This window comes from Ammospiza nelsoni, chromosome Z (assembly GCF_027579445.1).
Source record: "Ammospiza nelsoni isolate bAmmNel1 chromosome Z, bAmmNel1.pri, whole genome shotgun sequence".
Classification (NCBI taxonomy): Eukaryota; Metazoa; Chordata; class Aves; order Passeriformes; family Passerellidae; genus Ammospiza; species Ammospiza nelsoni.
In genome coordinates, this window is record NC_080669.1 from 23,106,413 (window position 1) to 23,129,008 (window position 22,596).

The 22,596-nt window shown below is 40.3% G+C and overlaps 1 protein-coding gene across 2 annotated transcripts in view; it reads left to right on the forward strand.

The window, feature by feature from the left end:
- Positions 1-18,512, forward strand: part of SHB (SH2 domain containing adaptor protein B) — a 58,497-nt gene extending 39,985 nt beyond the window's left edge. The window contains exons 4-6 of one of the 2 annotated variants that reach the window (XM_059492943.1): positions 1,683-1,854; positions 6,045-6,164; positions 15,144-18,512. In XM_059492943.1, the coding sequence (XP_059348926.1) occupies positions 1,683-1,854; positions 6,045-6,164; positions 15,144-15,327 (476 nt within the window). In that variant the 3' untranslated portion in view covers positions 15,328-18,512. Of the gene's footprint in view, positions 1-1,682; positions 1,855-6,044; positions 6,165-11,885; positions 12,101-15,143 lie in introns of those variants that run through there. The other variant, XM_059492944.1, reaches the window with a different exon arrangement.
- Positions 18,513-22,596: the final 4,084 nt, after the last annotated feature.

Sequence of the window (22,596 nt, forward strand, 5' to 3'; positions counted from 1 at the left end):
GGACAAAATCACTGCCTGTGGTGGCATCTCTTTGCTCTTAGGGTTTTGTGACTAGATAATCATTAATATCACTTTCAGCTCAAGCCATTCTGTGATTCTGTGTTAAAATCACAAGTTGTTAACAGTCAGAACTGAGTTTGTTATGTGAACGGAGTTTTTTGGCATCTGAAAGGTGTTCCTTGTTTGGAAGGTGACAATAAGCTCACTGTGTTTCAGAGAGTACCCAAGTTACATCCGGGTGTTTTTCTTAAAGTAATAATACTGCTTGTATATGTCACGGGCAGGTATCCACATGCAGTGTTTCTCCTTGTTATGCTAATCAGCTTTCATTATCCAGTAATGAGGTTAAATCTGAGTTTATGTTAAGAAAGAATCAGCATATTTCCACTATGTATACTTAGGAATGTGAGCGAATACGTTTGCCTAAATTTTACAATAAAAAAATTGTGCCTACTTTCTCTGAGTAGAGGGGCGATTTGGAAGTGTCCTAAGCTTCATGACAAAAGCATAAACAAATTTTTAAAAATCAGCTCCAAAACATTTTCCTCATCCAACATGTCTCTGTGCATTATCATTTTGAACTTGAACATTGCAGGTGTCTGCTTTAAAACACCTAATACTGTCAGCCACATGCCTACTTGGCTGTTTGTTATAGTAAGTTCACTTTTAAGTGCATGAGGCCTATAAGTGTTGAGGGAGTTCCTTCAGTTTTCCTTGTAACATTTTTCTCCAGTATTGTAGTTGAAACTCACACAGGGGCTGATGGAGCTGTTTGTGCTTGTGAGCACTGTGCTTTTTACCTCCTGACACAGTCAAGGTTCTCTGCCTGGTCCTCACTAGATGGCCTTAATACACAATCATTTGCAGCTGGGAATGTTAATTTTTGATGAAGCAGCAAATTGTAGAAGGCAATAAGAGTCAGGAATATGGTGTGGGTAGATTCTTTCACTGTTTCTGTCAACATTCTGTCCTTTAGTATTTTTTTTTTAAATTGTAGCTATGTGGAATCTGTAAGTGTAGAATGAGAATGCTGACATCATTAGTATGTGCTTAGCTACAGGTGTTGCACTGCTGTAATAAATTACAGCTTTGCAAAATAAGTTGTATTTCTTTTCTTGGAATAATGTAGCTAGTGAGAGAAATGATGAAAGAATATCTTCCTTTTGTCATCTGTTTCCTAGACTTTAAAAGCAAAAGCTTTGTGCCAGCAGCATGTGAGTGGATGCACTGTTAATTCTTTGCTGCTTGACAGTATTTCTGATATGGATATTAGCTGCCTGATTTGCCCCCAAATCACTGTCTGGATGATACCACATAACCTGAGGCAAACTGATGTTCTCACTTATTTCCTTTGGAATTATGGCAGGTGACTTAAGGCTCATTACTGTTACTTGTTTAATAGCATCAGCTCTGGAGGATCAAAGTATCACATGTCAAGATAAGCAGTAGTTATTATAAAAAGGTTTAGAAGAGCGTGAATTTTATTACTGGGAAAACAAGAGAATTTTAGGACTGTACTCTGCATAGTAAGAAACACTTTACCTGATACTTATAACTTTGTAGATAAAGCATCTATGGGTATATGTTTATTCTCTGTGGGGTGTGACAACCTCTGTAAGTGCTACAACTCTTTTGGTCCTTGCTAACCTTGCCTGGAGAGGTAATTATTGTGTATCTTGCAGCCCAGTTTAATGGAAGTGGGAAACGGCAAGCATCTCCTTCTCCCTCAAATGACCAGCACAGGCAATTAAGAGCACCTGGAGGAGGCTTTAAACCTATCAAACATGGCAGTCCAGAATTTTGTGGGATCCTGGGAGAGAGAATAGATCCAACTATTCAACTGGAAAAGCAGATGTAAGTAAGCACAGTAATTGCTCTCTAGCTCTTTGCCTCCCCACTTAAAGGAGCAGTAAGTACCCAAATCCTACTGTCCAGCTTCCCTCCTCAGTATCCCCAAAGCTCCAAAGATTTACTCTTACTAGTCCTGCAAATTGTAAGTAATTTTTGTGGGGGAGCAAAATAGTGTTAAACAGGAAACTCATCTCAGAAACAGTGACTTTTATCTGTCAAGTATTCAGTTATTCCATTTTCAACCTTGTTGTTTATACTGCATTAGGGGAAAAAAAGTTGTATCTCACATGTAACCAAATTCTGTTTAAAGCTACATGAAACAAATATATTTGTGCCTGCAGAGGAGCATGTTTCTAATACATCTTCCATCTGGCAGTGATTCTCCTCCAGGGAGAGAATGATAAAACCACTTAAACAGCTTTCAGATAAGAGATTGTTATTTCTACCCTTGTGCTATCAAACTTGAGAGTGGTATTTAGATGCACTTCTATCTAATTCAGGTTCTAGGTAAATTCCCTGTAGTAAATTGTCTGGTATCCACAAGAGTGGCCTCTGTCCTGCCTTATTGTTGCCCTTCCTTGAACAATTTGGACAGATTGGCTTATGTGGTGAAATGACCCACTGTCCTGTATCATATCAAAGGTGCAGCCTCAGAGAAGGGGCCCAGAATTCCTGCTACACAGAGAAAAATCCTGAAAAGTGAAAAAGTAGAGCAATTTACAAAAATTAGAGTGATATTCCTGGTCACTGAGAAGCCAGTGGATTCATGCAATTAAGTGAAGAAGCTGTGTCTTGAATCCCTGAAGGCAGTCCACTCCAGAAACTCTCGTTCTGGGTTAGAGGCAGAATTTATTTGCACTGGAGAGGGAGGGCATAACTTAGCATGGATGTGAGTATGTGCTTTGTGAGAATGCTTTGTTCCTTAATGCTAGTGGTATTGAAAAGATTAAGAATCCTTTTGCTTAGAACCCTCAGTAGGAGGGTTTGAGAGGAGGTAGTTCCAGAAATTGCTTTCCCTTTGACATTCTATTTTTCAGGCAGTATTTGGAAGCATAAGTTTGAAACAGATAATATCATCCACATGTTGTCATGTTCCATCTAATCAACCTCAGCCTTTGAACCATCTGCCCATTCACTGATTGTATGCTTATCTCCAGTAGAGGAAGTACCAACCATTATTGTGAAATCAGTCACTGATACTGTTAGGTAAATAAGTAAAAGGTTGTAAATTTAACTGTAGGTTTGGTCCTCCAAGTTGGGTAGTTCCAGCTTGCCAAAGTCGCTCGCCCAGTCCCAAATATATTAAAAATAATTGCAGGAAGGAGAGTGTCTGTTACGTACTGTTTGACTCACAAATATGCTGTGGTGTCATTCTGTCTTTTAGTATAACTGCAGTTAAATGTTACAATTGAAAACTGCAGATCTAGTTTTTCCTTCCTAACTATTCAAATGTCAGTGACATGAGGGATTTTTTTGTTTCTTCAGCATGATGGATCAAACCTCGAATGCAGTTAAGAATGATGCATCATAAAATGAAAGAGTCTGCATTCATTTTACCATAGAATATTCATAATAATTCATATTACTCATTTTAGTAGTGTGAGACCTCTCCACAGCACATGCCAACCCCTTCCTTCTTTTTCTTCAAAAGTGGAGTCTGTTTTTGCAGAAAGGAATACAAGAGCTAAAGTAAAGGATGCACACAAATTGACAAGTGGATGGGTAGGTTAGGATATTCCCCAAACACGCAGAAATACCAAGGTGAGTTAGTATATTAAGAAAATATTTTTAGTTACTTGTGACTGAGGAATCTGTAACTCTGAACTTACTAGCTCACGCACCCAGGGGAAGCAAAGTAATTTGTTCTATTTCCTTAATAACAGTGTAAAGAAAAAGTGTGTTCTGCTGTTTCCATTGTCTTATTGAAAGTGAATCCCTCCCAGTCTTATAATCAAGATCTTGTGGTTTCCTGTTTTGCTCTAACGCAGAAATAGAGTAGTACTGTGCATTATATAAGCTGTAATATCTTAGTATACTTACTGTATAATTGATGCTGCTCTCCTGTCTTCAGTGGAGTTGTGGCCCCTTAGTGGCCAAAACGTGACCATTGACAAAGTAAGGGACGTCAGGAAGAGCATTCTGTAAACCACAGTCAGGGTACTTACAAACCTGGGAGGAGATCCTGTTAAGGGTCAAAGTGTGTGGTTATGTTAGAATTTTGCTTTCAGGTTTGCATTGTGTGCATGTGTTTTCCAGGATATCTTAGAAGACATTCAGGTTATTCCATACTTTTGCGCTGATGTCTTTCACAAGCTGTCATTGCACTTTTTTAAAACCACATCACTGATGTTTGAATTTTTGACCTTTCTTCATAAATGCTTGTATGCTGACATTTAAAAAAAATGAGCACACCCAGGACAAACAGACCCAATGCAGTTGAACAGCAAATCTCTCAGGAACTTAAAGCTGATTATCGCACTTTGCTTATCACACTAGGTAGCTGGAACAGGAGCAATCAGAGTGTCCCAATTACATGGGCCTATGACTCACAAACAATTACACTTCTGGATACTGCTGCTTACTGTCAGGTGTAGCCAAAACAGCTTCCAGGCGTCACATCTGAATCAGAGTCTCATCCACTGTTTACTTTCAACTCTTAAAAGCAGGTTTTTCTTCCTCAAACCAGCCCTGTGTTCTTTTTCTATTTCTCTCTGAATATCAGAGTTCAGTATCTCCCTTCTTTTGGTAAGGTAATATTTCACTTTTGTTTTATTGGCCCTTTGGGGAGAAAAGAAAATAAAGATAATTGTAGCTAACAGGAAAAGTTTTTAAATTCTCCCAAATACATGTCTTGATTCACACTTGTATTAATATTATTCTGTCACACTCAAAACACAGTCTAGTCTTCAAATTCCTTGTTAAGAAATATCTTTCACCAGTAAATATCTAATGAGAGATGAGGAGGAGCCTGCCTGAAATAATTTGTATCTGTGTCTCCATCTTATTTGTGAAGGGAAGAAGCTGTCAGGACCTCCCTTTCTAGTCTGTCTTGACTATACAAATATAACCTCTCTTTAGTTCCCTCTAATGCAGACTTTGGTTTTAATCAAGCACTCAATGAATTTTAATTTGGGCACCAACTTTATTTTTTTTAGCATATTCATCAGATTTGACAATGGAGTCACCAGCAAGAGGCAGTTAAGGGAATGATTTCTGTCAAAAAGGCTTATCTGGTCTTTAGTCACCTATCTTTTAGTTGGAGCATCTTTCTTAGAGTAAGAACAAATGGAATTAAACTCTTCTACACAAAGCAAGCAACAGTTCCTGATAAGAACAGACAGGACTTCTGATGTGTTCATTCTTGCTGAGGCAGACGTGGTAGTGTCACGTAATGTTTCAAAGTGCACCTGGCAGTTGCAGGGAGGGAGACATCTTCCTCAGAATCACGTTTGACACAGGGCCAGACACGTTACATTGCTCTGGAAACTTAGGGAAGGGTCAAAGTGCTTACTCCTGGAGTCTCAGATTTTGAAAGCTGATACAGAGCAGCATGCACTGAGAAGCTTCTTTGTTTGCAGTGGCTAAGTTCAATGAAGGACCCACCTCTCTCACCCAATTCCCTTTTTAACCTGAGTTGTTCAATCCACTCTAGAGATCCACCAGAGATTTATCTAAAGCTCTCAGAATTGCCTCAGCTTTGTTTAGAATGAGCCTTTTCAATAGATTTTCACACTCTTCTCCTTTTACAAAGATTTATTTTAGCAAATCTTTTCCACTGTTAACTGTCCATATTCTCCATGTGTGATCTTCAGTTTCTTTGCTTTTGTTGTTTATTTTGTGTATTAGTTTTAAAACTGATATATCCCAGGGATGAAATAGAGCAAATTGTATATCATGGATCTGTTTTCAAGACAGATTATAATGTGTTTCTCTAAATGGGAATTTCTTACATAAACATGTACACCAATCTCATTGTGTGGTTTCCTGATCTGAGTTTTCCCCTCAGCTGACAGGAATGAGAAGCCTCCACAATTTGTAATAACTTCATCCGGAGCTTTTTATCCATAATATATTAGATTTTAAAGGTATCCATGTGCTATTGGTAGCAATTCACACCTTAAAAAGTTATGTAGTTAAAGCAGCATGCGTGGGAATATTTATGTATGTTAATTAACCTCTTTGCTTTTTTGTAGATGGTATCATGGAGCAATAAGTCGGACAGATGCAGAAAACCTGTTGCGTTTATGTAAGGAGTGTAGCTACCTTGTAAGAAATAGTCAAACAAGCAAGCATGACTATTCACTTTCACTGAAGTAAGTACTTTTCAGTAAAAAATAGTAAATGTCTTTATAAGGCCTAACTTCTCTGGTGCCATACGAGAAAATTATCCAGTTTGTTGCTGCACTGTTTTAGCTCTGAAGGACCACGTGATGTATAGTAACAGTCACTGAATTAGTATCTTCCTGTCTGGGGATGTTAATAGATTTCTAGTCTTCATTTGGTGTCCACTTAAATAAATAAACTTGGATTATTTCTTTTTTCCTGGTTCTAATTTGAAATGCTCCTGCTGCTTCTGCTTTTGGCTGAATAAGGAACTGTATTGTTAGGGAATTTTATTCCTTTTGTTTTGTTTGCTTTACTGGAGTAAAGCTGTACAGCATTGTTACAGTTCTTGGAAGTCAAAAGCCCAGGATTGAGGATGAAAGATCTACAGAATTAGGAAATCAGCAGTATTCTAGTCTTAGCACTGCTCTGAATCTGCCTTACCTAGCTTAGGGTGAGTAGGATACATTACAGATGTCTTCAACCCATCATAATACAAATTGATGAACTGTTGGGGTTAGAAGGGAGGATCAAAGATCATCTAGCCCAATTCTCCCACCCATAACAGGATAATGAGTTAATTTCATTTTCTAGCTGAGGAAGATTGTCAAGGTTTTCTGTGCAGGAGAAAAAGAAGCCCGTTTACCTTGGTATAGGCTGTACAGGTGCAAAGAGAAATGTTTCCTTTCTTTCCTTCATGCAGGATAGGGTCTGATGTGGAACCCAACCTTCCATGTAGGGCTGGGGTACAGGCCAGCTTACCCTTTTCACCAGCATTACTCCTGCCAGATTGGCTTTTATGCCATTTCTTTGCAGGTGTGTTCTAAAAATACATTTTACTGCTGGGATGATGGTGATACCTGGTTGTAACAAACACTTTTATAAGTAGCACCAAAGTGGATCCATTTTTTTTATAAGTTTAAAATTCCATTCTAGGACTTGAGAAGAAAAATATTTTGTAGGAGTGTATTTTAAATCACTATTCCTCTGCTACTATTTTTGGGATCTCTCTGTAATGCAGAAGTTTGCCTTGAGCTGGAACACATCTGCTTTAGAATTGTGGTTGAGTTCCTGTTATCTCCTTTGTAATTTGATCTCTGTATACTCCGATATAGGTGTCTTCTAGATATTTTCAAACACTGAAGCATTAATGGCACAAGCTTTGGAATAAATTTTCCCTCAGGCCTGAACTGTCCCTTAAATTCAAAGTCTTGGAATATGGCCTATTTTTAAAAGTATTTCACTTAATTCTTGCATCAGCCCAGTGATTCTTGTTATTCTGCCAGAGCACACATCCAGAGGAAAGGTGGCAGTTAAAATTATATTTTGCTGTTTTGGACAGCTGTATTCATGCCTTTAGTATCCTTTTGTAGTCTCTTTGGACAGAACTATGATGTTTCCATTGCCTATAAGGTGTGTTTGTGCTTCTTAGGGACCTTTAGTATCATGATGTGTGAGTCAGCTTGCTTTTTTTTTTTTTTTTTTTTTTTTTTTTTTGTTAAATGTTTCATTTCTGCTTTAGGGAAAAAGTAAGACTCACACCCTGATTTTGTACTGAGATTAAGTAACAGTGATTTAAAATCTATTCTTCTGTTTCATGTGACAAGCTTTTTCTAAAAACAAAACAGAAAGCAAAAACCAAACTCAAACCACTTCACTCTATTTTTTTAGTTTTCTTTTCCCTAATATCAAAAGATTGTTTCCCAAAACACAGCAATGAGAATCTACCCAAATATTACCTGTATTGAAAAGTGAAAAGATGGTAGAACTTGCTCATTTTCTTTTAATATAGTTGAATATTTCATAATGGAGACATCTCTGAAGACCATTTTTTTCCAATAGCAGGAAGTCTTTTTATGTTCTGTGGACATTGAGATAGTCAGACAGGCTTGACTTGCATGGGTAGTTTGTGTGAGATATCTGTCTGGTTCAAAATCCAAAAATTATCATTCCAAATATAATGAAATGAGTGTGAAAATAGCTTTATTGCTAAATTGAAATGTATCTGTGTATAAAACAGTAATTGAGGTAGTTTAAGTTGCTCATGTCAATGTTTGTCACTTTGAGATGATGTCGTTTACCCAGTCAAATTTAATTGCATGTGGATTAGCTATCTCTGCAGGCATCAGAGAAGGTTTTATTGAAGTACACATTTATGTTGCCCACCTCAGTTAGAAACAAGGAATTGGTATTGTTAGTGACAAGTGTTTGAAGCTAAAAGCATCTTTCTATGGATTGGGTTCCAAAGACCTAAGCCTTCTTGTCAGCATTGTTTAAATTCTGCACAGCAGAAGAGGAAAAAAAAATGATCTACCTTCCCAGAACAAAATTATCGCAAAGGCATGAGGAGCAGCTGTACATTCTCTTGAATCTCCTCGTCAGCCCTGGATTGTTCCATGTTTCCTCTTCTCTGCATTCCTTCAGGGCTGTACATATTTGGCTTGCTCACACCCACCCACTCTTTCTTTAAACACAATTGTAATTGGAGAAGGCTGGGTAAAAATTGGAGACCCATACTCCTGGTAACTGTGCTGTGACAAGAAATTCCTGGCTGCTGTTGAAATGCCTAGTTTTAAATTCCTTGTCTGAGACCTGTTTTTTACTAACAAGCACAGTGGTGAAAAAGGTAGAAGTATGTGTGGAAATGAAGAGGGAGAGCCATTTCTTACTTATAAATGTTTTAGGTGTTCAGCAATTACTTTATAACATTGAGCTCACAGAGATGCCTTTCTGATATAGCAATAAAACAGGATCTCAGGATGGAGTTATCATATTTCAGTCTTGGTCAGTAAAGACCAGGCACCAGCTGGGCTCTACTAGCTAGTCCTTTCAGTCAGGATTTCCCCCTCCCAGGACTCTTGCAGCAGTGTGCACCGTGCCCACACTACTTCATTTCCTGACTCACATTTCAGTTTTGAGAAATGTGGCTGTTCTCAATTTTAAATAAGGACTATCTCACAAATTAACTAAATGTGCAGTCCATGAGCAAAACAGTAACAGGCATTGCTTTCTGATCTGTCAGATAGTTCCTGCACAATCACAGCCACTGGAAGTACAGAGCTGAATTCAGAGAGGGTGGTGCCTTTTGACATCCTGATTCTGTGGATTCGTAAACAGGCATGTGGTTTCCCTGAATAGCAAAGGAAACTGCAAGCTATGGGGTTTTTTGTCATTACAGTCTGTAGAAGTGGTCCTGATTTCTAAAGCTGAGTACATAAACTTTGAGTAGTTCTGGGTTCTGGATAAATGCTGGACTTGCACCTTTCTGTTGATTTTTGTTCTTGGAAGTAAATCTCATAATATTGTAAAAATAACAAGTTTTTTCCTGTCAGTATAATTTACAAAGAGGTCATGGGATTTTTGATGGGTCTCTAAAGTAGCAATTGAATAAAAGTATTTAAAAGTGTAATATTAGTCTATTGTTAGCCTAAACCATAAAGATAAGGTCCTGGCTGTTAGCAAGAAGTATGGATTCTGTCACTTCTATGGACAACCCAACAAGCTGAGGATTCTTGTTACCTTCAAAGCAGCCGATGGGAACTGGTTATAGAGGATGGAGCCTGGGCTCAGTCTTAGTAGTGATTTTCACACACTGGGTGCAAATGAACACTTGTACACCTTGTTTGTTTGTAGAGGAAGAGATGTTTATTTTATCATGGAGAGATTGCCTGTCAAGTGTAGAATGACAGTGTTGTGTATAATATGCTTGACAAAGCAAAGCTGAAGCAGGGAAAACAGCTAAGAGGCCAGCCTCTTAATGTCTCTGGTAAATGATTTTTCAGTGGTTTTGGGGTTTGTTTTTTGGGTTTTTTTGGTTGGTGGTTTTTTTTGGGGGGGGGGGGGGTTGGTTTTTTTTCTTGGTCAGGCATTAAGCTGTGAGGTTTTATTATATTTTCTTTTTGCTGTACATAGGCTTTGTTCAAAGTTACAGCATGTAACACAAGTTAAAATTATGAAATGGGAAAATATTTTTAGAGTGGAAAAATAATACAATATATATTTCCTACATTGCTAGAATTTTTTTCTGATGATATTGCAAAGTTGTTGCTTTTTTCTTTATGCAAGTGATGTTTCATCAAAATTAATGCAGAAAAATCTGTTCTGACAAAACAGTGCTTTCTTCAGCAAAAATAGGGTTCAGAAGACTAGGCCAAGCTTTCTGATTGTGAGCACTGAATCATGTTTCAAAGCCATTGATATTTCCTGGAAAAAATAGTAGGTTTAATATGTAATTAATATTTATTACAGCTGCTTTTATCACACTTCCTGCATAAGATCAAAAAAGCACATTCTAATTAACTGTCTGCCCAATTCCTTTCTCATCCTCACTGGGTTTTGAAAACTGAAAGAAAATATGTGGGGAGGTTGCAATCCCAAGTCTCTTGGTATTATGGTTGTGTTGCCAAACATTTTAAGCAAGGTGTGACCGACTGTTAGTCATGTATCCGGTTTGTGTCTGTGTAAACATCTGTGCTTGAGAGTTCCAAAGAAATTTGGTGCAGGGATCAGCAATTAGCAGTTTTTTCTGTGTTTGAAACTCACGGGAATGGTTGCAAAAAGGAAAGAAAGGATAGAATATTGTCTCTAGTACCACTGTTTTGTCGCTGTCAATTGAATGAAAAAGTGGTGAAGAGTTGTTGCAACATTAGAAAAAACCACAATGACATTTAGAATTCACACTATATAACAATATCACATGCTGTAGTTCAGGTCCCAGCACCTTCTCTTACAAAACGTGTATGTCTTGTCTCTTCAAGGCACTGGCTCTTACCAGTGTTCACATATGTGAATTTGGGATCACTATTTAGGTTCTTTTCTTTGAAAACCTTGGGCCTGACAGGTTCTAATAGTTGTTGCTGAGCTGAAAATAGGCATTTCAAAACTAGGACTACTCAATCAGGCACTTGTTCAGGTAGACTCCAAAAGTGCTTCAAAAACTAAGCAGAAACTTATTTACAATTACTTCAACCATGGAGCTTTTTTCCCTGCCATTACCTGAAATTTCAGTAATCTCTTTGCATACAAAAATCAGCATTTGGAGGAGAGGAAGAGAGAATAAGACTTCCAGGTTCTTTTTTCACGTGGTCCTGTAATTCTAGTCACTGATCCAGCAGCATTGGTGGTGTTTATCAAGTGCAGATGCATCTTGCCCTTACCTGTCACTAAAGGCACTGATTCTCTGAATCCAGGCATACCAAAAGAGAGAACGCTGTGAGACGGATTTTAAGGACAAATAGAGAAGGTGAGACAGCACAGAAAGATTCTTAGTGTAGATGTGAATAGTTTCACAGAATAGTTTACAGTTGAAAGGGTTTAATTCAAGGACATGATTACAAGGTGCTGAGTTGACTTTCTTCCAGCTTAATTTGTTCTACATTATAGAAGATGGGAATTGTCTGTTTTGCTATGTCTAATTGCAACCTGTGATAGTTCATTTGAAATGGGGAAGGGCAGATAGCACATTCAACAGTGTAATTTTTGGACAACTAAAAGAGGGTGGAAAGGGAGTGAAGAAGGAAAATATTTGAAAACATAATCTTTGCTTTCATCCTCCAGTAAGCCTGCAACAATGCTCAGTTTAAAGAGTTCTGAACATCCAGAAAAGTAGCCAGGATAGAAATCAGGTCTATCACTAACAATGTGGTATTGGCTGCAAACACTAGCAGTAAGCAAAACCAGTTCATTGACTGAATGTTCTTTTTGCCTCTTAGTTCTCCTCTTTTATGAACAGAAAATTTGTGTGTGAGACACTGCAAAGCTTTGAAGTCAGTTTAACATGCCTTCCAGTTGCCTAGAGAGATCTAGTTGCAAATGGATCTCTGGAGATGCCTAGTCCAATCCCCTGCTCCAAGTTTGTTGCAGTGTGATGTAATACCGTGTTTCAGCTATCCCAGTTCCTTTCCCAGGTGTGCCAATACCCCCTCCCTTCCCCTCCCCTTGCCTCCTGCTGAGAGCTGTCCATCAATCTCAGTATTCCAGCAAGGGTGTTGTTGTGTGACTGTGACTGTCGAAGTTCAAAAGATGCCTCTCAGCCCTGGGGACATTGGGTTATCCAAGTGTCACTTGTCTCCTGAGCCTTCCTCCCTCACCTGGTTGGTGGCATACCTACCCCTTCCCTCCCCTCTCCCTGGAGTTAAAAGACACGCTGACCACGTGGTTCGTGGTTCTGTTGGAGCTGCTGCAACATGCAGAGGTCTGTGTGCTTGGAGTAAAGCTCTGGATCAAACCCTCCAGCAGGACCCGTCTCCTTTTCCCTTCACCATCGCCTAAAGCCTTTCCACCAGAAGTAAAACTGAGTTCCTGCATGCCTGGACCTGTTCCAAGTGCCTAGCTGCAGCATCCAGCCAGCCAAAGGTGTCTCTGAGGTGAAACACAACAGGTGCTGCCTTTGGTCCAGCAGCAAGGGCCAGATGAGCCCCGGCGCATTCCATCCGGCAATATTGGGATCTAACTCCGATACATGCTTATCAGGTTGCTGAGTGCTTTGGAAAACTTGTGAGGATGAAACCCTTCAGACCTGCCTTATCCTGGTTTCTGGGCTCTAGGACTCCTATGAGGAAGAAATCCCTGTGTCCAGTGGGAACTCCCTTGCAGCTTGTGCTTGTTGACAGAGAAACTTATGTTTTCTCTGTAACTCTCTCTTTTAGGCAGCGGATGATTGCAACCTGACACCCTCCATCTCACCTTTCCTTCTCCTGAAGACAAAACAGACACAATTCCCTCAAGCCTATCCTTGTATGTCAGATATTCCCATCCCCAGACTATGGTTAGTAGTCCTGCTCTGGATATGCTCCAGTATTGACATGTCTTTTATCATGGGACACTCTCTCACCAGATATGGGTGCAGCCTCACGAGCGCTCTGTAGAAGTAGTAGTCACTGTCTTCCAGCAGCTGGCTGCACTTTGCTGTGGAACTCAGGGCTGCAGTAGGTCTTCATGGGCAGACCATTGAATCATTCTCCTTCCCACCATGTGTCCTCCCTACCATAGTTCCTCTTCTGGCCTGTTGTGCCCCAGCTTGCACAGCTGCTTGGGTTTGTTCCATCCCAAGCACAGAAGCTATGTATATGCCTTGTCTACATTCCATTAGCCTGCTATTCATAACTTTTAGTTCACATTCTTTTTCCCTCACCCTCACAAGCAGTGTGGCCTTCCAGAAGGCTCACCTCTCGGGATATATTTCCAGGATTCTTTTTGTGTGAGCTCAATGATTATGTGCTACACAAGCATGAATATATACATAGGTCCTTCCTGGGGAAGCAACAGCTGTCATGAATACATGGCTTGTAGCAATTTGTTCATACTCTGTGCATTGTCCTCCTGTTCAAAAAAGGCTTGTGCTTTTCCCTTCTCTGCACTAAAGTGCACTTAAAAGATTATTCTTCAGTCCTTGTCATACTTCTGAAATTAGCATGCACCTGATTCCATTAATGTATCTGCACACTTTCAAGTCCTTTTGTGGCAAAGCAGATTCGTAGTCAACTGAAGAAAGAGAGCAATACATCTGTCCTCATAATAAGTATTTAAAGATGTTGCTCTTATTTAAGGAAAATAATTTAGAGATTAATTATGACTTGAAAGATATATTTTCCCACTAAGAAATTGATATTTAAAGCACAACTTTAAGCATTTAGAGCCATAATTACAGTGCCTGCCATAGTTTCTGCACACCAGGTTTCTCTTCATCAGGCAATTGTTGAATACATCTGAAAGATATGAGCTTGGTTATGGTACAGGCACTTAGAGAAGGAGCTTTGCACCTGCTAACTAGAATATGGCAGATTTTAGAGAAGCTGGTTTTCACATAATTTTGTTTTTCTGCTGCAGCTTTCTGTGTCATCTTGAATTGGGTTTTTTTGCTGACACAGACCAACTCCGGTTTTAGCACTACTGTCTCTGCCCTTGGACACACCTAGAAGAAACAATGGCTTGGAGCCAGAAAGTTCGGGATTGGGACATCAAACAAGCTGTAAAAACCTTCTAAGCCTCATTTAACGTCTTGATGTGTAGGAGCTGTTCTTTGCACTTGTGTTGCCCTAGCTGAACTCTACACTTTTAAAGTAGCCTATATGTTATGTTAAGACTGCAGACACTGAAAGGTCACTTCTGGGAAGAGCTGAGGCCAGCTTTACCTCTGGTGCTGCATGGCAGTGTGGGTGCTTTCTATCAGAGTGGAATTCTGTTGGATGGGTTGCTTTGCCAAGAGCAGGCAGTGCAATTCCATGAGTTCCATGACACTCTTCTCCTGCCTGTGTAATAATGAGCCTTCCTCAAAGAGAGTGCCTGCAGAAAGACCACAGGACAGCAGCCCTTGCTCAGTATAGCGTGCAGTCTGAAGCATTACTATGCCATGAACCTTGGGAACGTGCTCACCTGGAGTAGCTTTCTCACCTGAAGCCACTAGATTATGCACAGAGATCTGTTCTGGGCAGTTACTGCCTGGGTGGAATGGGTGAGGTCTGCCCTGAGGCAGCCGCAGGGTAGAACAGCACAGGTCTTGTCTTGCCTAGCTGAGCAAGGTGCATGGCCTGCTTGTGCCTGTGAAGGGACTGTCAGGCCTCTGACAGGCCAACACCACAGATATTTGGGTCCAGATATAATGACTAGCTATAGTGAAAATAAGTGTTCACAGAAAATATTGAAGGGGCTGGAGAGAAGGGCCATGGGAAGGAAATGGATTGTTTACTGGTACACCTCTGGATCACTTTCTGTGTGAGACAGCCATGCATGTGGATCAAGGCAGCGCAAGTGCTGAAAACTAAATACTGCCTTAGGTTGCCTTTGTGGTGAACTGTCCATGGGGGTTGCAACTAGCAGTTGGAAACAGTCAGTCCACTTGTCTTGGCCTGCCACCCAGAGGTACTGGCATTTTGTTCTCCTACTTTCCCCTCCACGAGGAGAGCCTGTCGTGGTGCTGCACCCCTCTTCCCTATGCACAAGCATGAACTTACACTTTGCTTTCCTTGCAGGAGCAGTCAAGGTTTTATGCATATGAAGCTGACGAAAACCAAAGAGAAGTACATCCTGGGCCAGAACAGCCCTCCATTCGACAGTGTTCCTGAAGTCATCCACTACTACACTACCAAAAAGCTGCCTATCAAAGGAGCAGAACACTTGTCCTTGCTCTACCCTGTGGCTGTACGGACTCTCTAATAACCTAGTCTCACCCCTTCCTGTGGATGGGAGGTGAGAGATAAGCTGGGTTGCACAGAATTCATTGCCAGAATTAGGAGCCTGAGTGTATAACGGAGAGAAGCAGCATTTAGTCTTGTGAATGTGGGCGCTCTGCAGAGTTGTCTGTGGGACTGTGTGTGTGATACACTTGTGCTGCAGCATGTCTCTAGAATTGTATTGCTGCGTAAGAGAAAGAACACTTATTTTAATGCTAGGAGAGCAGATAGCCTTCCCAGACCTTATGTGTGAATGAAAGTGCTTCCCAACAAAAGTTCTTCCTTCATGCTTTGAGAAGAATCAACAAGTTCTTCTCAGCAGTAAAAACCAACAACTCGTATTCTCTTGCTACCCTGAGAAACTTCTCCATGAGAAAGAGTAACCTTACTCTGAGGGACCCTAGGATATTCTTGATGGACCTGAGAAGCAGCTGCTTAGCAAGCAAGTCTCTGGCTCTGGTCACATAGTCTGAGGGGTTTGGGATTTTTTTAATACAGTTTCTTGTGGTAGTCAAATATTGAACTTCTATTAGACACAAAATCTTAAAATAGTTTTGTGAGAGCAAATCATGGTCAATTACTTATGAATAGGGGATGTAATTAAACAGTAGTTTGTTATATATTTTTATCCTTTTTGGTACAATAATCTCTTAATGTTTACTGTCTTCATTTGCAAGTTTCATTTGTAGGTACAGGCAGCTAATTCTGTTTGGGACAGTTGCACCATAATGTTTTAAGTAGTTAGGATAAGTAATTTTGATATGTGGGTTAGTATTTATGCATGAGGGTCAAAGGCTTTTATAAAGCTTTAGTAGGCAAAATCTTCACTTGCTCATTCATCTGGATCAAACAGCTGTCCTACTGATGTAGCAGGCTAATGTGTATCACACTGGCTTTCCACAAGATCGCTTTTGCAGCTGTGAGAATTGCAGTATGTAGTAGAGCAGAATTTTGTTTTTCTGGTCTACCAAGGCATTCTTAAGCCATAGCCCCGTTGGCATATACCTTCTGGCCAGTGCTCTTTTTCACCATGACCAGAAGCCTGCCTCCTGCTGTATTTCAGTCACTGTCAGCCAGAAGCACTGTGGAAGCTGCTCTGTATCTTAGTCCTGCCAACTCGGTGCCCATGTACTTGGGACATATTTTTTACATGCTCTGTGTGCTCATTCAGTGAGATAAGTGAAAAATTATAATTGTACACAAGCTGGAACTGGGGAATCTATAGCCTTATAGTCCTCATGTTGTGCCATCTCCCACATACGTCTAGAATGTTGTGCATTAACCCATCAGCTGGTATAGTAGCAAACTGGTTATATGCAGGTTATGTATTTTACAGACAGCAATAGGACTGTGAAATTGTGTGCTATTTAATTCAGCTTTCTTAGCTACTACTATTTTTTTTATGTATGCTTAGAAAGAAGTGCAGATCTGAAAATTGTGATGGAATAACCACTTATTGCCTGTAAAAGTAGTTCTTCATGGTATTGTTTAATCGGTTAAGAACCTCAAGGATGACCCATATACTCTCACTGGTGCTAAATATTGTTTGCTTTTAAGCCTGCCTTATTCTTTAAATGGCTTCCAATGCAGATTGAACAGAAGTTGATCATATGTGTGTGAAGAGCCCAGTGTCATTTTGTGCAGCAGTGGTAGTGGGTCAAACTATCTGTCTTACCCAGAATCGGAAGTTGCATTGAAATAGGTTTTCCAGTGTTCCGAGGAGGGTGGCTCAGTGGAGGACAAAGAGACAACATTCCTTTCCAAGTGAAAACAATTATCCCCTTTTTGTGTACTTGATGCCTTTAGAAGGCTGACCTAGAACAGAGGCTAGACAGAGTTAAAGAATGAAGTAGGTATTTATTAAAAGGCCTTAAAGGATACACCGTGGGCAGTGTAAGAGCCTGGCCAGGGCTACACCCAAGATGAACCCAAAATGGTCACAAAATGGATGACCAGTCACAAGGTGTCACACTTTTATACGTTTTGGTCCATTAGCATATTGGAGTTAATTGTCCAGTTATAGATTGAGGTTATGAACTTCCATTCTCCTTGTTTTCTCTCTTCAATTCACCATTGTTTATACTTTTTGGGCCTGCAGCTTGTAACAGTTGTCCTTGGTCAAGCTGGAAAAGGAATTGTTTTGTCTATCTACCCTGTGAAGAGAGCTTGACAACACTTAATATGAAGCTCAGAGCTACACACTAAAACAGCACAGAATCTGAAAAATATGAAAGCTGAAACTTTAGGCATCATATTACCTGCTTGCTTTTTGTATTTCCCTAAAGTCTTTACTGTCTTAACATCACTCAACTGACAAGAGCGTACAGGCACTTTTAAGTTAGTATATTCTCTCACCGGAGTAGGAGTTTATGAAGGTTGCAGAGTTCACACAAATTAGGAATCAGGTGACATCTGCTCTGAATCTTGGCCTTTGTGAGCTCGAGCAAAACTATCATTCCCTTTGGGACAGAAATATATGTTATTTCTTTTGTGCGCTGAATCTGGCGTGATTGCTGTTCCATAGTCTGTTTTTCTTCTTTAAAGGGGAAAAAAAAAGTATACCCCTACTCTAACAGCAATTACCAGTAGAAGCCAATAGCATCATTAACCAAGGCCTTGTCTGGCTTCCTTAAGCACTTTGTCTTTATTCATGGGGATAACTATTGTACCAGACCTTTCTTGTCATGGGTCTGATCAAAAGTCAGATGAAGCCAGCAAGTGCCATTTTATTGCTGTCTGCGAATTTTGGGTTGGGATCCATTGTTTCATACAAATTATGTGAATGTGCATCATACACATGAGTATCCTGCTTATTACAGCTTCAAGGATCAGATCAAGGTTCTTGGTTCAGGAAGAGGAAATCATCTCAGAACGTATTGGTTCTCCATGGGAAGGTTTTTTTATTATTTTTCTAAAAGACTTTTAGAAAGTACTCAATAATTGCAGAATAAATAAAACCAGGATTTTGTTTGCACTGTAATGTTGTCTCTGTTTATTTAAGTGATTGTATGATATTTTTCCAGTGAAGGAATATTCTTCCCAGATTTTTTAATGTACAGTGAAAATGCGGTGTGTTAACAGTGTGTAGTATTGCGTATAGGTGGAAGATCTTGTAGTGATCATGCCTATATTGCACATTAAAAGTTTATTTAAAAAAATATATATAAACCTCTCCCTTTTTTTCCTCTGATTGCCTTGTGTACTGAGATTGTCATTAATAGCTAATAATTGAAGCAGCCTTTTAGAACAACTTGTGTTTATTTGTCTCAACTGTGTTGTGAAAGTAATCACTAGGTTGTAATTTGGAGTCTGGAAAATCATATATCTCAGTTCTACCCTGACTGATTCTCTTGATAATGTGCACCTTTGCAAGGGCCTGACAAGGGTGCATGTGTGAATGATATTGCTGATGATCCAAGGAATCCAGTTATTGCTGCTAACAGCATAACACTGGTGAGTCACTTTTTGCAGTCTTTGTAAGACGTGTTAATTTGGCTTCTATTTTGATGAGTATTTCACAGCATGGTGAAGGTTGTGAACATCTGTATGATGTGTAGGAGAGCTTTAGTGGCCAAGGTTGCATTTCACAGCTCCTTCCATAATTGGAAAATCATTTAGGTTTGTGGAAGTACAGTCATCACCATGGTTTCTCTACTTGATTACAGATTATTGTCTTATTTTGAAATTAAGTCTTCAGAGACAGGATGCAAAGCACAGGGTTGAATTAAGTTCAAAGGTACAAAACAGACATTTTCGGCTTCTCAAAGAACCTGACCTGAAGTAAGTATTCCTCTATGTTCTGAGGAAAATGCTTACTGCTTGGAGGATGACACATTTGTGTGCTTCTCCTCAGCATCCCGTTGGGTTTTGCACTTTATCTTGATGCCGTGGCTCAAGATGGCAACACAAACATCATGTGGCAATGTTGGTGGAGTCCACAAATAGTATGTTTTATCCAGGCTCTGATTCCATTTCGACACTGCTACACAACTAAGCTGTACTCTGGTGGACTTGGCCCTCTGCTGCTGCAAGTTGTTCGTGCTGTCCTTGGGTGGTACCTCAAGTGGTGCCTGAGCAAAACAAACAAGGTCTTAACAGAATTTTAAATAACAGATTAAAGACCTCACCCCACACACTATACTCTCTCCCTGCAGAGAGGGTAAAACAAAACAGATTTGGAGCAGAGCTGTTTGTAGTCCTGATATGAGCAAGGGGTAAAGGAAATAGAAAGGAGATTCAACTGATTTTCATACATTTTTTTTCTTTTTTAATGATTAGCAATGATCCCACATAAAATGCTGCATATTGCTTTCTTGTATTACTTATATTTGGAGGCCCAAATAAGAAGGCAAGAAGAAAGAAAGGAAGGAAATTGTAGCAGCTGAACCAAGTTGTTGATCTGAAATGAAGCAAATAGAAGTCTTGCTGAAAAAAAATGTTCATATGTTGCAAGGGATGACCATGTACAATCCAATTTTCTGCAGCATGTGATTTCCCATCGTGAGCCTTGAGCTTCTTCTGCGAACTAGGTATGCACAATCTAGAGATAATGTGGTGACTTCAGTGATCTGAGCCTTGTGTTTAGTTCAGTGATAAGATTAGACCAAACATTGCCTTTGTTTTCAGGGTCCCCGAATTGCATTTGTTGCTGCTAACAATTCCAAAACACAAGCTTGGTGAAGCTTATTGGCAAATTGATTGTATTAACCCATTCCCCAAGTCTGCCTCCAAGAAACAATGGTTCTAACCACGGGAGAAATATCAAGAGGATGGCTGGAAATCTGCTGAGTTGCATAAGTCATGGGGATGACTGAAACATGATGATTGTATGAAATTAATACATGGGAAGAGTTACAGGATTGTTTATAGAATAATGGCTAGATTGTGTCAGGCAGTATGGGCGGGGCCTGGCTGAAATTTAGCTATGAAAGAGTAGAGAAGGATAAGGTAACCCTTTACAAGTAAACAGCTTGTTAACTGCTGTGAAAGTTGTAAAAGTGTCATGGAGAAAGTGTGGAGATACTTTCAGCAAGGGCAGACTGAATTGCAGTGTGGCAGGAGCCATGTGTGAGATACTGAGAGAATTTGAATACTGGAACCAGGCATTTACTAGCAGTCTGTAATGGGTATTGTCCGCTGTCTCAAGAGAGATACAGAAGGTACCTACAGGAGGTAACCCAGACAAAGAGATTATGAGGAGAGACTACAACTTGATGAGAATCCAGAGAGATTCAGAAGAGATCTCGAACAAAACACTGGGGAGGAAAAGGGGAGAATTCAGGAATACCTTGGGAGAAATACTAGGGACTCTACATCCTTAGAGACTGCACACGGTAAGGCTGGAACTGCTACACTGACCCTCCTGATTTCTCTCCCAGATTGTGTGGTTTACCACGTAGGACAAGGACTACACTGATCAAACTTACCTCTCTTCTGGACTGCCCTGTGGAACAGGAAGGTCATGTTTCTCATGGTTGTCATCACAGATATCCATGTATAAAATGTTTTTGAATCTGACTTCATTTAGACTCTGCACTTTCATTTTAACTTGTATTGCAAAAAACAGCCCTGAACTCTCTATTTCTTATTAATTAACTATTGCTAATTATTTTCAAATATAAAGTTATGTGATATAATTGTGATAAATTATTATAATAAAAGGATTCCAATTAGTAACTTTGTATGACCAGGATGGATCATGGTTTCAACCTGAATATTACCAGTTCTATTTCAGTGAAAATAAGGGTCATGTAAGCAATGTCTTTGATTTTTATTGTTTGTTCATAATCTCCTTTCAGTGTTAATGTAGTAAACTTTCCTCTGAAATCATCCTTTTATTTACCTCCAGTAATTAGATCAATTCATAGAGAGGGCAGCCTATAAAATCTTGTCATCCATCTGTTTTTTCTACACATTAAGACTATTTTTTATCTCCATATAAACATATCTATGTAGAATAATTTAGGTCATCGAGTCCAACATTTAACCTGACACTTCCAAATCCACCCCTAAATTATGTCCTTAAATGCCGCATCTTTTAAATATTTCCAGACAGTGGAATGAACCACTTCCCTAAGCAGCCTGGTCTGTGACTCATAGCCCTTTCAGTAGTGAATTATTTCCATATTAATGCAGTCTAAACCACCACTGGTGCAACTTGAGGCTGTTTCTTCTCATCCCCTCATTTGTTGGGAGAAAAGGCTCACCCCCACGTCACTAAAGCCTCCTTCCCAGTAGTTGCAGAGTTGAAATTTCCCTGAGTGTCCTTTTCTATAGGCTTAACACATCCAGTCCCATCAGCTGCTCTTCACAGGACTTGTGCTCCACACCCTTCACCAGCAGTTCCATTGCCTTTCTCTGGACACACCCCAGCATCTCAATATTCTTTTTGAAGTGAGGGCCCCAGAACTGTACAGAGCACTGAAGGTGTGGCCTCACCAGTGCCAAGTACAAGGGGACAGTCACTGCCCTGGTCCTGCTGGCCACACTATTATGATGCCATTGGCCTTCTTAGCCACCCGGGCACACTGCTTCTTTGTGTTCAGCCAGATGTGTTGGCCATATCACCCCCAGGTCCTTTGCTGGGCAACTTTCCAGTTGTTGTGACCCCAGGGCAGGACCTGAGACTTGGCCTTATTGAATCTGACACCATTGGCCTCAGCCCATCAATCCAGCCTGTCCAGATCCCTCTGCAGAGCCTTCCTGCCCTCCAGCTGGTTGACACTCCCACACAGCCTGGAAAAATGACTGATGGTACGCTCAGTTCCCTCATCCAAACCCAAACTGGCTCCAGTACTGACCCCTGGAGAAAGCACTTGTGACTGGATGGATGTAGCTCCATTCACCACCACTCTCTGGATGTGGCCATCCAGACACTTTGTTACCCAATAAACAGTGCACCCATCCAAGTCATGAACAGCCAGTTTCTCTGGGAGAATGCTGTGGGAGAAAATGGCAAAGGCTTTGGTCGAGTCAAGATAGACTACATCCAAATCCTTTCCCTCATCTATTAAGTGGGTCACCCTCTCACAGGTCAGGTTGGTCAAGTAGCACCGGCCTTCCCTAGATCCTTGCTGGCTGGGCCTGATCCCTGGTTGTCTGGTATGTGCTGTGTGATGGCCCTCAGTGTGGTCTGTTCCATGACCTTCCCCAGGCTGACAGATCTATAGTGCCCCAGCTCCATACAGATCCTCCTTCAGCCCTTGTAGAAGGACATCACATTGCCCACCTTCCAGTCTCCTGGGACCTTCCT